Raw genomic sequence first — 16314 nt, forward strand, 5'->3', positions numbered from 1 at the left:
TCAGACGTGTGCTCTTCCGATCTTTTTTATACGACAAAAATGCAAGGGTTTAAAGAATTTTTTTTTAATAAATAAATTTTTGGATTCCTAATATTTTTTTCATAGTAGTAGACAGTCTAAAGTTTTTACTGGTATAGTTCATTTACCTTAACCATAATTAATAATACCTGATAAATTAGGTTTTTAATAGGTGCGGCGTATACACCGGAATTACCCTATAAGAGATTTGCGTCGAGTAGAATTACGATAAGTGAAAACATCCTTTCTCGGTCAGACGAGTGAAATAGCTGTACATTTATAAACTATGGCCGAGTATATAATGAGCGGCCATTAATTACTAATTTTCACTTAACGCGGGGATTAATGAGAAAGGGAAGGAAGAACCGGGGCATCAAGATCTCTGTCTCTGTCTCATATTTCTCTTAACTCTTCTCCAATCCGCTTGGCCAATGAATCACTGAATCCCCTGCTCCGGTGGATAACCTTTGCTCTTAGCGCCATAAATCAGGCTATCTCGCACTCGAAAGGTTTTATTATTTTATTTGGCAACCGGGGTGTAGTCGTACTATGAAGGTAAGTTCCCGTGGCGACTGCAGCGGTCAGAAATATGGCTGGAACGACAGTGGCCTGGCTGGAACTTTTTTAGGGAAAAATCTGCGCAGTGGCGAGCCGCAAGAACTAACACATGTTTTACTAATCGCGAATGTCTGTTACGTGTCGTAAAATATTGTCCGCTCATTAAATTGTTTCAAAATTTTTAAATAAATTTTTAACAAGTTAAATGTATAATAATATAATTATATAATTATACAGTTAGATAAAATAATTAGAGGTTTGTTAAAAACAAATGTGAGAAACGATTACCCAGGACGACAAAGCGGCAGTTGGAGTATTAAAAAAATCTTTTTGTGCTGCAATATCATAGCACGGGAGCCTACTATCGCGAACAAATCGAGCTGTGTTCCACAGCCATAAATTATATCCGTTGTTCGCTAATTGTCAATATCAGGCCGATTATAAACAACTAATTTACAACGGTCGTTGCAAACAGCTTGGCTTATTATTACAAATCATTACGGAACATGCCACGAGCAATGCGAATTTTCTTCACATAAAATACAGGTGTTTATTATGCGCACTATGCAACTAAATTCTTCGCGCTTAATTAATTGTGATTTGCAGTTCCATAATGCTTAATGAATTAATTGAAGTTTAATACGTTAACAAAGCTTTACGGCACGATATTGAATACTGTAATAATAAAATTTTCATCAATAGCTGCAATAATTACTTTTTGTAAACAAAAAATTGCAATGAAGTATGTAAAAAAGTCGTTGAAAATGAAACACGCTTAAGAACGTTCAATTAAAAAGAGTATCATAATTCATGTAAACGTTTGTAAAATTAAATTTAGAAGAGACATAAAGTGTCGGACATAAAATAAATGGGCGGAAATATCGTGGTGTGAAAAATTTTTTTAGGTTCTCGTCACGTGGAAAGCAAAAAGAAAGCAATGCATCGAAATGTGCGACGGGAAAATGTTATTTATCAACAGCAAAGTAAATATTGACCCCAACTATTGTTGCAAATATAATATTTATACATATAATGTTATACATGTCGTGATTTTTTTTGACCAGAAAAATGATCCGCTTTTGATTTATGTATATTTTTTCGCTTTCAGTATCTCCTCTCTTTCTCTCTCTCTCTTTCTCACTTACTCATATGCACACGCACAAAATATAGAATTGAAAAACTATCCATTTGAAATTGAAAACACTGTCCATCACAATGATTATGAAATATGATACGCTAAGTCTTTTATTGTAAAAAAAAATATTTTATCTATATATATATATATATATAGATACCTTTTCTTTTTTTTATAATTCTTTACAACGCATATTAAAGAAAATGATTACAACAAAATTCAACAACGTCAGAATTTAATTCTCTAAAAATTTAAAGTTCTTAACATCTTTGCGAGAGTTTGATGATACATATTATCAAGGACAGCAATGATAGCATAAAATTACGATGGTGCTGCAAGCTTAACGAATCCTGTCACGAATATCGGCAGATTTTTTGTATTAGGACAATAACTTCTAGCCTGTGCTGTGATAAATTATTTACGTTAGAATCTCGATCAAGATAAGTTAAAGATTATGCCTGAAAAGGCAGCGGATATTCTTAGATTTAAACAAATCGGATCGGGGAGCGGTGGTCCTGATATCCCGGTGGCAAGCAGGATAAGGACCATAACCGTTTCTCTTTCTGTTATCCGGCTGCGCGAGAGCGGCGGCGCTTGCCACCACGTGGAAGATTGGTTAAGCCAGTGACTTCATAAAGAAATTTCTATTTGCCAAACAGACCGGCAGAATGGAAGAAATTCGCATCCGTGGAATTCCGCGACATAAAGCAAGATTTGTTTCAGAATCCGCGCTCCGAGCGCGTATATTTATTTCAATTACGTCAGGCTAAGAGGAAGGCATTTATCTTTATAACGAGAATTTTTCGGAACGGAATTCCGTAAATGGACACTTACCTAAAAGGATCTTACTCGAAGGCGAAATTTACGATGAGTGAAAATACATGTAGCGCGAAAAACGTTCCATTCGCCGATTTCGCGCTTATGAGTGTCGTTCAAACGCTCAGATAAGTAAACCATATATCGTCCCTTTAATGTGGACATTAGGTAAGCATCAGTAGACTGATCTTCAAAATCGTCATTAATCGCAGCGGCGTGCACGGCAGAAAGATTTTATAACTTCCACCAAGAGTTAACTGTCATCTGCGAGCTATTCAGATTTCTCACCTGCAACATTTCTGACCTAACTGAGAACGAGAAAGGCGAAGATCGCGCTTGCTTGACAGCAAGTAGTTTGTGACGAGACATTTCCATTTCGCTTTAAATGCTAATGAACATCAGGCCGATTCTGTGACCGGGCCAGGCCGGGCCGGGGGATCGTGAGACGAGCTCGTCGTCGGCGTTTGTCGCGAAGTTAAATGCGCGTTTCAAGAAAGAGACGGGCGACGGCGGGGCGGCCTAAACGGACCGAACAAATGACAGACCTATTCGAACTAATTCCGTGGCGCGATTATCCGGATAGGAGAGTTGAACCGTGGATTAGGGACGAGGCATCGAAGTTTCGGCTTCCTCGCCGAACGCGCGACGGGGAGCTTACGAGAGTCCAGCGAATGCCCGACGGCTAACCGCCGATCCATCCGCGCGGACCCAGGACAAGACTTAAATCTGGCGCAGCCGGACACTTGGCCGGTGTACGCGACTGCCAGTTTCTTCATTATTCACGCGAGATTGCCAATTTCCAGGACGTCAGGATGCCCAACCGACGAAGCAATTCGTTCAGTCTCATGTGGTCGCTTGTATTGACCGAATACGTCGTCGAAACGTAGCGTTATTGTATGCACGTGTATACGGAATCTTTTTTCGATACATAAATGCATTTATTGCGGAGAAAATTTGTGTTCAATAGTTTCACTGCGGTATTTGTGAAATTCACTTAAATTTTATTTGCAACGCGAATTTTCTTCTTGATAACGACATATATTAATATAGTTAATACTTTAAATAAAGTATACAATTGAGAAATGAAATAATCGGATGAGCCACTCGGAAATATAAATAACGTCAGCAGAGGTGCATGCTCTTTACGTAAGACTGTTCGTTTGAGCAATATATTACAGTGGGAAAATTTTTAAAGCAGCTCAATCGTAATTTTAAATAGCATTAGCGGGAGATTTCCGCGCTTAATACACCACACTCAGATTATCCGGATGCACATCTCAAAGCGCATACAACTCATTACGCATAGATTATATTACCTAGCGTGTGAAACGCAGCTTGTGTAACATTCTGTAGTGACAGCGACGAATTTCGTCGGTTATTATGCACGTGAAGAATGTGAAGCTTCAAATTGCCTCAATGCACATTCGAGTTAAATGCTATTAGGCAAAGCCACGCTGCCATTCCTGTCCGTTGGTTGAACTCGGGCTAATTAAAAGCACGCTCCAATTAGCTCCGGATAACTAGAGTGTATTCACGGTGCAACAACTATCGCAACTTCCATCCAACTAAGAGATTTCTGATAATACGCGTGAGCTCGTCCACCTCATTTTCATCCCGACGTGGCATAATAAGGTGTAAGCGCTTTGATAGGAAACAGTGAACTGTAGTATTCAATTTTAATTAAATTAAACAAATTTCCAACAAACCGGTAACACCAGATTAACCAGTGACAGAAAATCGAATTCGCCATGGGAAATTCTTGTTTCTACTGAAAATACAAAATTTATTATAATTTACCGTCGACATCAAAAGCACAATTCTTTTAGAATGTTATCTTTGAAAAATCATCCCTTATCTCTAATATATTTTTAACTCTAAAAATATAATTTTTTAAACATATTACAATAAAGACCTATGAGAGCTAACACGGATGTCGGTGTGTACCTAATAGTTTTTTACAATATCCAGCCACACGTGAACTGCGTGCCGCATAATCGTCGGACTTGAAACACAGTTTATTACATGAGGCCGGAATTTACTTGTAACAATTAAATTGACCAGTAATTTAACACGAATTTATATACGGATCCCATTCCCCCCAAATCTGTAACGAAATTATTGTGAAAAAATGATCACCTCATATTCCCAGCCGGTAGTCAAACCCGGATCTCCCAATTTGCCGTCCTCCCTTTAAATCACCGAGGCATGTGATAACATTCATCGCAATAACACTAAGTACGAACAGTCTAACGCATTTTTTCAGGCCGCGTAAATTCAAATAATTATTTACATGAGCTCTCTAGAATAAATCAAACATATTGCAATAAAGGCCTATATATTTATTCAGAGAGAGTTCATGCAATTAATTATAATTTAAAAAATTGTTTTGTTAATTTTTAACAACTAAAAATATAATTAAAATTCCGGATAATCCATTTTTAATCTTAATGAAAAAATACATGGGAAAATTCGGTTATAATTCCATCTTATTTTAAATCGAGAATTAAAAATTTTGAATTCAGATAGGAATTTTATCCGAAATGGCTTTAACGTACCGCATGTCGCGTAAATAAAATTCTATTAAACGGTAATCACAATAATCCACTCAGCTTTGCTCAAAGAGAATGAAATTAAATGCGTATAGGTATCGCGCGCTACAAAAAAAAAAAAGAATTAAACGCGCAGAAGCGATCACACTCGATGCCGCTTGTCGGCGGATGTTCCCGAGCGATCCCTTTTTCGATGTGGGAGGGAAACGCTTTATTGGGTTGTCGGATCTCATGAGGCTCCACGATAAAATGTTTTGATATCGGCGGTGGCCGCCGCAATCGATACAATCGACGCGTACGGTTCCGTGCACCCCCGGTTACCCCGATCACCGAAGCAAGCGGGGAAAAAAAGTGATAACCGCGTCGTCTATCGCCGGCCATTAATTTCTCCCAGTTCCCGAATTCTCTCCGCTCTGCGGCGGACGCGTTGGACGCAATTTTTCCACGACGTGGGCACGCACGCACGCACGCATGCACCTGCAGAATGCAATTGCATCGCGACGCATATTCCGCGACTGTGCGTGTGTCCGGTATTTTGACGGTATGCGAATTACAGCTAACGTTGCCGTCGTTTTGCAAGACTCGCTTTAAATAATGTGAAAAACACAGATGTCGATGCCGCTAAATGGCGACGCGGAGGGAATAATTGAGGGGAAAAATATATTTCAGCAATAGACAAGTTAAAGAAATCGATAATTTGCAAGAAATACATTTAAGTTTCAAATGATATTATATTGTTAATGTTATTAAGAAAAATTCTTTTATTCTTTACAAGGCTGCCATGACGGAGTAGTTTAAGTGAATATAAATAATGATGAAGAAATCAGTAAACGATAATAATTAGATTCCAGAATTGCAGAAATAATATTATCAAATATTTAAAAATCGTCTTTTTATTTTATTTTATCGATATCATCTTCCACTAATGTCATTAAGAGGCTAATTATACGCCGTCTCGAATTATGGCAAATTAGCAGAAAATGGCACGTTTTATCCTTTTCTATCAAGCGTGAGAGGTTTACAATGACTGGATCGGTTATCTCGCTGTCCCGCGGCTATTGCGACGGCCGACTTCTGCCCTGTGTTGGTTTATGAGTTTCCGTTCCGTCAATACTGTTTGGCTTCGGCGGTGAATAGAGCCAGTCACGTGCCATCAATTAAAACTCGCCGTTTCCGACCCTACGTGCGATTTCATTATTTCTGCCGATCACAATTTCAAAATATCCGTATGTACCATTGCGCGTACCGTTGTTATTCTGTTTGCGCGTCATTGCGCTTTGGACCGTGTTGTCCGACCGAGTGCGGCGACTGGGAAAATGTACGTGTACAAATTGGCATAGACGTGCGCGATTTCGATGTACTTGCCTGCATTTTGTACGATCGTCACGATACAGCGGGACGCAAATTGAATAATGGCACATTTTATGCGGTTAATTGATTAAAGACACGATGCGGAAATGAACAGGCAGTCCAATTGAAGCTGTCAAGTGCAAATTTTAGTTGAAGAAGCTAAGCTCTTTCAACTGAAAAATGCTCGATGGTATGGGAAAAAGTACTCTCTCTCTTTAGTGTTCGTTTTGCAAATCGCAAATCTTCTTACAATAGTTTTTTTTTCTACACATTGCTGCAAAATTACGCGGCCAGCTTTATTTTGGATTCAGTAATGTGCAAGCAAACGCGAGCTTTATCGATCTCTCGCGCATCGTCGCCTCGGCGCGTCGCGCCGGCCGATCAGCGAATGAGTGCAGCGATCGGAAAAATTCGGAAATTTATTCGCTCGTATATAACGATCGTTTTATTGACGGGCGCATTATTCCACACTCACACCTGTCACTCCGTCCCCGTGTACTGTTTAGCGCACGACGACGCTGTGGCTTTACAACTCAATACCGCGCGCATCACATATTATTTCGATAAACGAAAACCTGTGTACGTGCAGCGAATTGTATTTACTGTACAAGGATTTGCGATTTTATTGTCTTGCATAATTTATTCCTGACATCCATAATCATAGGATCGGAATTTACGCGGTACGAAGCGCGCGATATTAATTGAAATTTCATAGATTAACGACGTTAATTGATTGATATGATGTAATGATTTCGGTTACCTAGAAAGCCGTCAATTCGCGTCCGCATTAATACCTGCCGAAATTATTCAATGTGAATATTGACGTGGCATAACACACATCATTATTCCATTATTATCAAATATCTCTGTCGACACAAACGTCTCGACACTTCGAGGTTTCAATAGACTTCTCTCATTGATGTTAATTATGCCGAAAGACAGGTATAATGGACCATAGCAATTGACTGAAATCTTTGTATGAAGAGATCAATACTTGTACATATATTAATGCTTTTGTTAACATGAATGTCTTTCGAATTTGATTGCTAAATAATTTGTTTCTTTATTATTTCACACGAGTGAAATTTTTCTTATTTTAAATATGCTTATATTATAAGTAAAAACTAAAAACTTCATCAATATATGTTTTATAAAATATATCTGTATAAAATGAATATGTTGTTTTATTTCAGTTAATAAATTATTTGAATAAATATTATAAAGCATAATTTTTTGATATTGTATTGTTATATTTCATACAATTTCGCAAAAAATTATGTTTTATATATTTATACATATTGTATGAAGTATTTTACAAAAAAGAAACATATGTCATGGAAAATTTTCCGTTACTGATCTATCCTTTTTATGTAGAAATAGAATTCTCATAATGTATATTTTATTTTGTTAGCTAAAAATACAAAAATTGAATAATTGATTTTAATATAATATTAAATGAATTAATATTGATATGAATATAATATTAAAAACAAATATGTTTTTCTCTCTATTTCGAAAATAATGAAAGAAAAATTGAATATTTGTTAAAAAATAGAGAAACGATACATATTGCTTCTGAATCAAAAATTTTCGCAGAAAATTTTGGATTACAAATTAATTGCTTATCTATTTTTTTACTAAAAAATAAAAACTGCTAAAGCTTGCTTTTACTCAAAGAATTTTTGGAATTTCTCACCGCGGTGTAACGAATCAGTCACTTTCCGAGCAAATCTAACTTTTACTCTCTCATAACAGCATACTCTTGCTGCCGCGAAGGGAAAAAGGAGCGAGAGCACAACTGCCCGTAAGCTATCCCAGACAGATTTCAAGTTCGCCGAGGCGAGATTTGCGTAACAAATAGTTTGCCGGAGCTTTATTGTTTGCCTCAAGGCAGAGGGTAAGACAAGCAGGATATGCTCATACCCACCTGAGTCACACTCGCTTCATCCTCTCGTCGCGCGTCGCGCTCGCGCGCGTTTGCGTATCCTGCCGCATAAATTACGTTAGCGCCAGTTCATCAACTTTCGCGCGAATGAATAAACTTTCCGGCGGATTCTCATTCCGGATTATTACTGCCCCGCGCAACCAACCCGGGAATTTTAGCGTAATTGTAAAACCGCAATGCGCTTGACATCGATAATTCGTAAACTAATATCGAACGAAATTGCACGCGTAACTTTTTGCCGCTTATCCCACCTAATAGACTAGTTCGCATTATTATAAATCTTTCATGTAATTACCGGAGCTTTGATGCACTCCATGATTGATAAGAGTTATAAGATCAATCGTTTACTTACAGCGGTGGAAGATCATTAAGGATGCGAAACAACATTTCGAAAATTAGGTAATAGCGTGTTATTAAAATTCTCATCAAACTTCGCGAAAGTAATTATAAATGTTCTAAAATCCCATTTTCGAAAATAATTTCTGAATAATTTTAATTCCGTCCTGCACATCTTCTTTCGAGAAAGTCAACTGACGCTTCGAAGAAATCACTGCATAGCCAAATATATTATCTTGGCGTAATATAAATAAGATTGCGACCTTTCAGCTCTTCTATCAGATTCTTAATTCTCTGGCTGGGATGCAGCACGAACAAGCTTTACCGCGTACAGACCGAGAAGCTCTTCTCGATGTCTGAAAAATCGCGGAGATGCTTGCGCGCGATCACACTGTCACTTTCTTCACTTGTGTCGAAATACATTGCGCGACAACGTGTAAAAGTACTAAGAGGAGCACTTTTTTGTCGAAGAAAAATTTTATCCTCGAGACTTAGAAAATTTTCGTGCAAAGAATCAAGATATTGCCGGAACTCTTTCGTTTTACTTTTCGTTTCATCGCTTCGGGCGTTGAGAACAATTGTCAGAATTTTCAAGAAGCTGTCCAGAACTTTTTAAAGAAAACGCCAGGAAAGATCTGTGGAAAATCTTTCCCCACTCGTGGGAGAAAATTGGGAAAATCCGCGACGTGGGAGCGTTTGGAAGTCGGTTAAAATCGCGCTGCTGAAATGTTGATTAGTCGCGCTAAATTCGCGCGCGTCGTCAACGGAAACGCAATATTGGATCAGCGTGCGGGAGAAGGTGCGGGGGCGCACGTCGCACTTTAGCCCAGCCAGGGCAAACAGCAAAGCTCCACAAACTACTCGTAGCAGAAAGGGCGAGCACATATATATAGCGAGTGATGAAGAGACGCGCAAGACTAAGCACGGGCGCCGGTCGTTTCCTGGATGCTTCCGCGTGTTTGTCCGCCTCAAATACGTGCCTTCCAGCACACGGCGCGGCGTGAAGAAGATGCGGGGAAAGGGAAGGAAATGAAGACGAGAAGCGGTCGCGGGCGGAATGGTCGCGTCGTGCTTAGCATCGTTTCACGACTCTGAAATACGAGCGAAATCAATTCGCGACGTGACTGCGAACGCATCGATCGCCACCAGCGGAAGCTCCCACTAAAAACGTCCCGGAAGTTTAATAGTCCGTTCCCGATTGTACGAAAAATTTTACATTTTACGATCGATATCATTGGCAATTCTTTGACGATTGTAAACCCGACGACTGACCAACGTGCACAACGGTATATCATTTGATTACTCGCATAGTCTTCTGTAAATTAAATTTTCATAAATGTCATTACAAATGGTTTAATTACAATGATCTTTATTTATTCGTTTATAAGTAAATCTTCATTAGTATTATTATCCTTGCATTGTAATAAAACGCAACCGCTGGCGTTAATAAATTAATTTGAAATTCAGCGAAAAGCATGTAATATTCCAATTTTATCGATATTGAGAGATTTATTTTATGTACTATTATACGATAATAATAATAATTTCTATAAAAAGCAAACGGATAATGAGCATAAGAGCCTTTCGTATTGTTTGTCCTTATACGTTAAATATTTTGCTTATAAAAAAATATACGTATAAATTATCATGGAAAACCTCGTAGTATAATTTGTGATTTTCTTCTTTTTGTTAAAAATGTTCTTCGTCGATTATTGTATGTAACTAAATGAAAAGAGAAGAAAAAGGAATTTACGGTAGACATCATTAGCGAATTTTCGACAGGACAGGAATAAATAACGTGCGAACGAAATTAATTCACGCAACGTCGCCATCAAATCTTCCATAGTTTCTCTTCTCACTGAATATTACATTTTCCGCCGACGTTTCCGGCGAGAACGCAGCGACGTCGTCGTGACGACTAGATTAGAACTGGCGCGTAACTTCGACACGGCAGCGTACCGTGAATTTCATAATTCATGGAAATAAACGCACACACGTGACTAATAGCGTTATACAATTAATAACCGGAGCATTTCGCTACGTGATTCGCGCGTAATTCGCGCCCGTTTGCTTTTTGAAAATCCTTCTATATTTTCACATTTCGCTCGCTTTACATTTAATTAACCGTTTTTGTTTATTGATACGCTTAATTAATTAATATCGCTATTTATTGTATTTATCATAATTAATACGCCTAACTTAATGACTGCAATTTTACATTTTCGACTTTAATATGTGACATTAAGCAAACGCTTTCAGGATGATTATCACATTCATTGATCTTAATGAAATAACATCTTATTACTTCTTCAGGCTAGAACGATAAATAATTGTAAGCCACTTCAAGATCGAAGACGAAATAATTCCAGTAAAATTCTGGTTAATACCGCCAGAGATATTCGTATATCTTAAATCACGCATGCGCTTTGTATTATTAAGGCGAGTATTAGCGATGGATAAAATCCCGGGATTCATATTTTTGCAGGCCGAACCAGCGTTAATGTACGACAGTGTACAGGTGTTCGCGGTGGGATTACGTACCCTGGAGCAATCCCATGCTTTAAGGCCCGCCAATATTTCCTGCGAGCTCGAGCACCCCTGGGACGGCGGCTTGTCTCTCACCAACTATATCAACTCGGTAAGCTTCCCTCTTTTGCATATCTTCACACCAATATACGCATGTACATATAATGCGTAAATTATACATATAATCGCAACTTTGAATTATTTGGATTATATTGGGCAGCATGTGTGTACATGGATTATATAGAACAGGTAACTTAACATATAGTGGCGCAATAATTGTCACTATGTTAGCCGGGATTAGAGAAGATGCAAAGTATACAATTTTATATAAATTGCAAATATAAATGTTTCTACTCTCGTAAATCTTATTGCTTATTTCCATAAACGTACGTTCGAAATACAGCAGGAGTCTACATTGTTTTTATGGCACGGAACGGCCCTTATTATTCGCGCCGCAAGACCGCGTCGTTCCCGCCGTAAATACACCCACGAGACATATTTTAATTTTTCATACCATCGTCCCGCGCACAGTCGCCGCAATGTCACGGCATCGCCACCTGCCTCTCGATTTTTTCTCCCGAGAAAATAGGCACATCGTCATGGGAGAGAAAATCCGCGCCCGGGAGCGCCGTCGTCGCTCTTTAACAGCGCCGCTTGCCAGATCCGCCTCGGGAGACACCCCGAGGGGGAAGAAACATGCTGCGATGGCTCACCGTAAATTACCGCTACTAAGATCTGGCTGGTGTCCAAAATAAACGATATCCGATATATAGTTGCTAGCAGTTTGCGCTCGGTTCGTGCAAATATTTAGCGCGAAAGGGAACATCGAATATTATTGTGTACGTGCCAGACACATGAAATTCGGATGAGTCTCGCTAAAAAAAAATTCTCTCTTTCTTACTATTTATATTAATATCTCACAATTAAGACATTGCAAAGATACATGCATGAAGATTACTTTTATTTTTAATTTCCAATGCGTTTATATTTTATATTCGAAGCTAGAAGCTCTCATCGAATCAAGTTCAATTCATATTGTTATATTATTTTTTCGGACTGCAATACTTTGATGAAGTGATTCTAGTAATTTCGCTTCAAAGAGAGAATCCGGTAGCGTGGGGAAAAAATGCGTTTCTATAAATTTCAATCAACGTTTCGCTGCGCGCGAGCGCATGTCGCTCGTACGAGACACCGCGCTACTACTAGCATATAGCAGCGCGACGGATAAATTGTTTAATACCATGATGGACGATTCCAAAGCTGTCACAGGCAGGGGCCACAAATCCTTCTGTGATGTTGTACTTCCCCTTTTCAACCTGTACGACATTCTTCCCGTTCCCGTGTCCGACAAGGTACGATATCCGCGGTTGCAGTGTTTCAGGATTGATATCCACTAGAGGCAGAAAGAAAATCGCGATATTGTTCTCAAATATAAAAAAATATTACACGCACGTTACATGTATAGACATAAAAATAATGTTATAAGCTCTTTTAGATATTTTATTATTTATAAATTTATTATTTTTTTAGGAAGATTTATTATATATTATTTATATTTATTACAGGTATAATATATTTTATAAAAAAGAGAAAAAGAAATATCTTAATTTTCTTTTATTTTCCTCCGTCTCTAATGGATATTAATCTCAACATATTGACTAAATACACCATATGTGAATACAACATGTTTTATGTTTTTAATGCATTACTGCTCATATATTACATCTCGTAATTTCACGTGAATTTTTGTATAGGAATAATTATAGTAATTTCGTAACTGATCTCCTCAAAACGTGCGCCAACGGCACGATCTCTTTTACACACGTTCGAACCAGTTTCCACGATTTTGATTCGGCGACCCTTCGTTAAGCGAGAAGTCCGTCGTACTATCTCCGAACCGGCGCATAGAGTTCAATTTTCCCGAATTGTACAGAGACTTTCGTAACCCGGCGCGTACGTGACTTTTGCGTTGCTTGTTAGGAAATAAAAAGTTCGTACGGTAAATGCACCGGCACGAGAGACCATTGGAGAATTTGAACGCGGCTGAAGCAAGAAAAGGTACGAGAAAAGTGAAAGAAACAAAGATAGACATCGAAAAGAGGAGAGAGAGGAGGAGGAGGAGGAGGAAGACGAACGCGCTGCGCGCATTTTCGCAGTAAGGAACTACAAAGAATAATAAAAATCGCGCCCAGTGTTATCTTATATACCTATATATACCGGAGAAGAAATTGATACCTAACCGTTAGTGTCTGCGCGTCGTTTTGTCAAGGAAATACCTGGCTTCTGCGAGAATTAGTTGAAACGCCGTCGCGGATGAAAGGAAGCGCGTGCGACGAACCCCGGGGTCACCGTGCAGAAACTAAATCAACCGTCGCGCCGCTTTAAGAGCACGACAAACATCGCGTACATCGCCAGACCTGTCGTCCCGCAAACGAAATAACATCGCATACTTCGGACGCAGCACAATGCCGGGCCGTTCCCCCGTTTACCGCGCGCGCACAGCAGCAGCGTCTCCTCGCTACTTGCATCCATAATTAGTTAAGTTTATCTTCTCCGTGCTCGCCTTCAGCTACTGTAGTTTGACCGTCTTCAGGACGGTGGAAGTGCCCAAGGGTTAAGGGGCGCTCCCACTGTCCGTAATATCTCGTCCCTCCGACTTTCGGAGTCTCGCCGCCGCCGCCGCTTCCTTCCTCTCGCCGATAGAACGCGCCGATTACCCGCGCGCGATCATTAATTTAATAGCGCCGCAGCGAGATTCCAATATCGGTCGGGGGAGGGGGAGGGGGATCTCTAATCGACTTGGCGGGTATTTCGCGCCGCCGTCCCATGCCGGCTGCTAGAAATTCCGACATAACGTCCGGCGTGCCGATGCAGTTTAGATTATGACGCCGAATATGTGGAAATTGAATTAGTGACGCCACCGTCGCGGCACCGTCGGGATACGTGTCCGTCTTATACGGCAGAGAGACCAATAAATATCATCTGATACGCGATACGGCTCGTGCATACGAGGTACGGCAATCAGGCTGTGATCGCACATTCGCACGTGAATGCGGCTGATTGCGATACATTTGTGCACTTGCGATATAGGAGAATACAATGCGAGTAACACTGAGATGCCTATAGAATTACCTAGAGATTCCGTGAAGCACTTAGTTTATTAATTAATTTATTAAACGCATGCAATGATATTTTAGCGATATGCTAGAGACATTAAAAGTTTTACAATTATAGAGAGAAACTATTTTACGCTTATTGCATCTTTTTTGATTGAATAATTTCTTTTTATTTTATAGATACAAAAAATAATGAGGGAAAAAGAGCTAATTTCGACTGAGGCTAGATGTTGATTACTTAACAATATTTTTAATTTTTACATCGTTAAATTTCAGTTAGCTGAAATTTAAAACGCGTAAACTGCGAATGAAACATTATACACAAATTAAATTGATCGTCAATTCAACGATGATGCTGTAAGCATCTATAATTAATTTATGATTGCGTTCTTAAAGAAAAATTAAGAATATTATTATAGGTTATCAACATCTAGCCTCGAATTTATAGCTTTTTTCCCTTATTATTTGTTGTACACATCGCATATCAGTCTTGTCTGAAATTATTGTTATTTTCTAGACATTTTCAAAGAGATATTTAAAGCTGTTGTCCTCGCAAAAATATCGCGAGAAATATATCCAGTCAATTTTGAGAAATTGAAATACGTCGGAAATAAAACTCGCTATTGCTAATATCATTTCTGCTTATTGCGTGAGTGCAAATGTTTAAAAGTGGAACACGCTTAATCTTTGATGTATATCTATTCATGTCATCCTTTCTTGCTCCTCGTGCATCGCAAAAGCGTCACGCGACAGCGTTGTGGAACTATTTGGCGGCCTTCCGAGAGTTTTTATTGCTGAATTAGCTATTTCGCATTGTTCGCTCTCGCGAGCTTTTCAAGGATCTTTGGTTCACTTGTGTAGATTTTGGCACTCGACCGTTAGACTCTTGTTTATTTCATTGGCATTATCCTACTTTCTTTATCCCGATTTTAGCCCGGTATTATCCCGGCGGCAAGGGCAAACGTAAAAAAAAAGTGGGTCGTCGGATTAAAATCCGTCCACTCACCAAATTTCCCATAAATAAGGCAAACGAATATTGCGCGCAAGGCTGGTCGGATCGATGAAGCGCCAAGCAGCGCTGCCCTTTTCTCTGAACTTCTAGCATTTTTTTTTTACGTATTCTACTTATATTAGCGAAGAATTCACAGTTTTATTTAAATATATAAATGCTTTAAAATTATTGATACTCTTTTAATGACAGATTCTAATCAATTTGAAAGAAATTTTCTTTTAGTAAGATCTCAAAGGAACTTACCGTGTTTTTAAATTGTTTACATTGATAATTTTGTTTATATTTTTAACCTTAAAAATTTTTATTAATATAAGTTCCACTTGAAAATAATTGAAGTACGTAATTATCCATTTATATAGTTTTTTTTTTTAATTTAGTTCACATAATCCATTTTTTTAATCGCTGTGATTCGAAAATTAGATATTGATACTTTAATATTTTAATTGAGAAGGAATTAATTTCATTAAAGTGAGAAATCTCATTGGTTTTGAAATTTCGTGTATGTACTTATTCTCTTGCACATGCTCAACTCCATTTAATTAAACTGAAGTGTACTTCATTTAACTTAATGCTTTTTGCGTATTTCGCCTTTTCAGATTCATTTCCGAAAAATTATCTATCTTTCGTGTTTCATAAAATTAGATCGCGATCGTATATCCTACAAGATTACAGTATTAAAAGTTATTCGTAGAAATTTTAAATATTTGACTTTTTTATCTTAAGTAGAACATAAAGGCACAATTTCCAAAGTGACGACGACTCTCTTTACATTTGTAACAAGTAAATTAGGTGTATTTTACACAAAGGACAACTTATCTCAGTGGAGCTTTCATAATATAGCGTCACGTAAAGTTTAAGAAGCAAAAGTTCAAAACTCAAGTCTTAGCATAAAAACAAAGTGGTTGTTGAGAAAAAAATTCTTTGTAAAGTAAAATTGAATTAAAAGAGAAAGA

The 16314-nt window shown here is 38.4% G+C and overlaps 1 protein-coding gene across 3 annotated transcripts in view; it reads left to right on the forward strand.

The window, feature by feature from the left end:
• LOC105455007 (glutamate receptor ionotropic, kainate 2-like) overlaps positions 1–16314 on the forward strand; it is a 122342-nt gene that overhangs the window by 68188 nt on the left and 37840 nt on the right. For all 3 annotated transcript variants that reach the window (XM_011698024.1, XM_011698025.1, XM_011698026.1), the window contains exon 8: positions 11193–11345. In XM_011698024.1, the coding sequence (XP_011696326.1) occupies positions 11193–11345 (153 nt within the window). The remainder of the gene's footprint in view (positions 1–11192; positions 11346–16314) is intronic.

This window comes from Wasmannia auropunctata, unplaced genomic scaffold, assembly GCF_000956235.1.
Source record: "Wasmannia auropunctata unplaced genomic scaffold, wasmannia.A_1.0 LD335963.1, whole genome shotgun sequence".
Classification (NCBI taxonomy): Eukaryota; Metazoa; Arthropoda; class Insecta; order Hymenoptera; family Formicidae; genus Wasmannia; species Wasmannia auropunctata.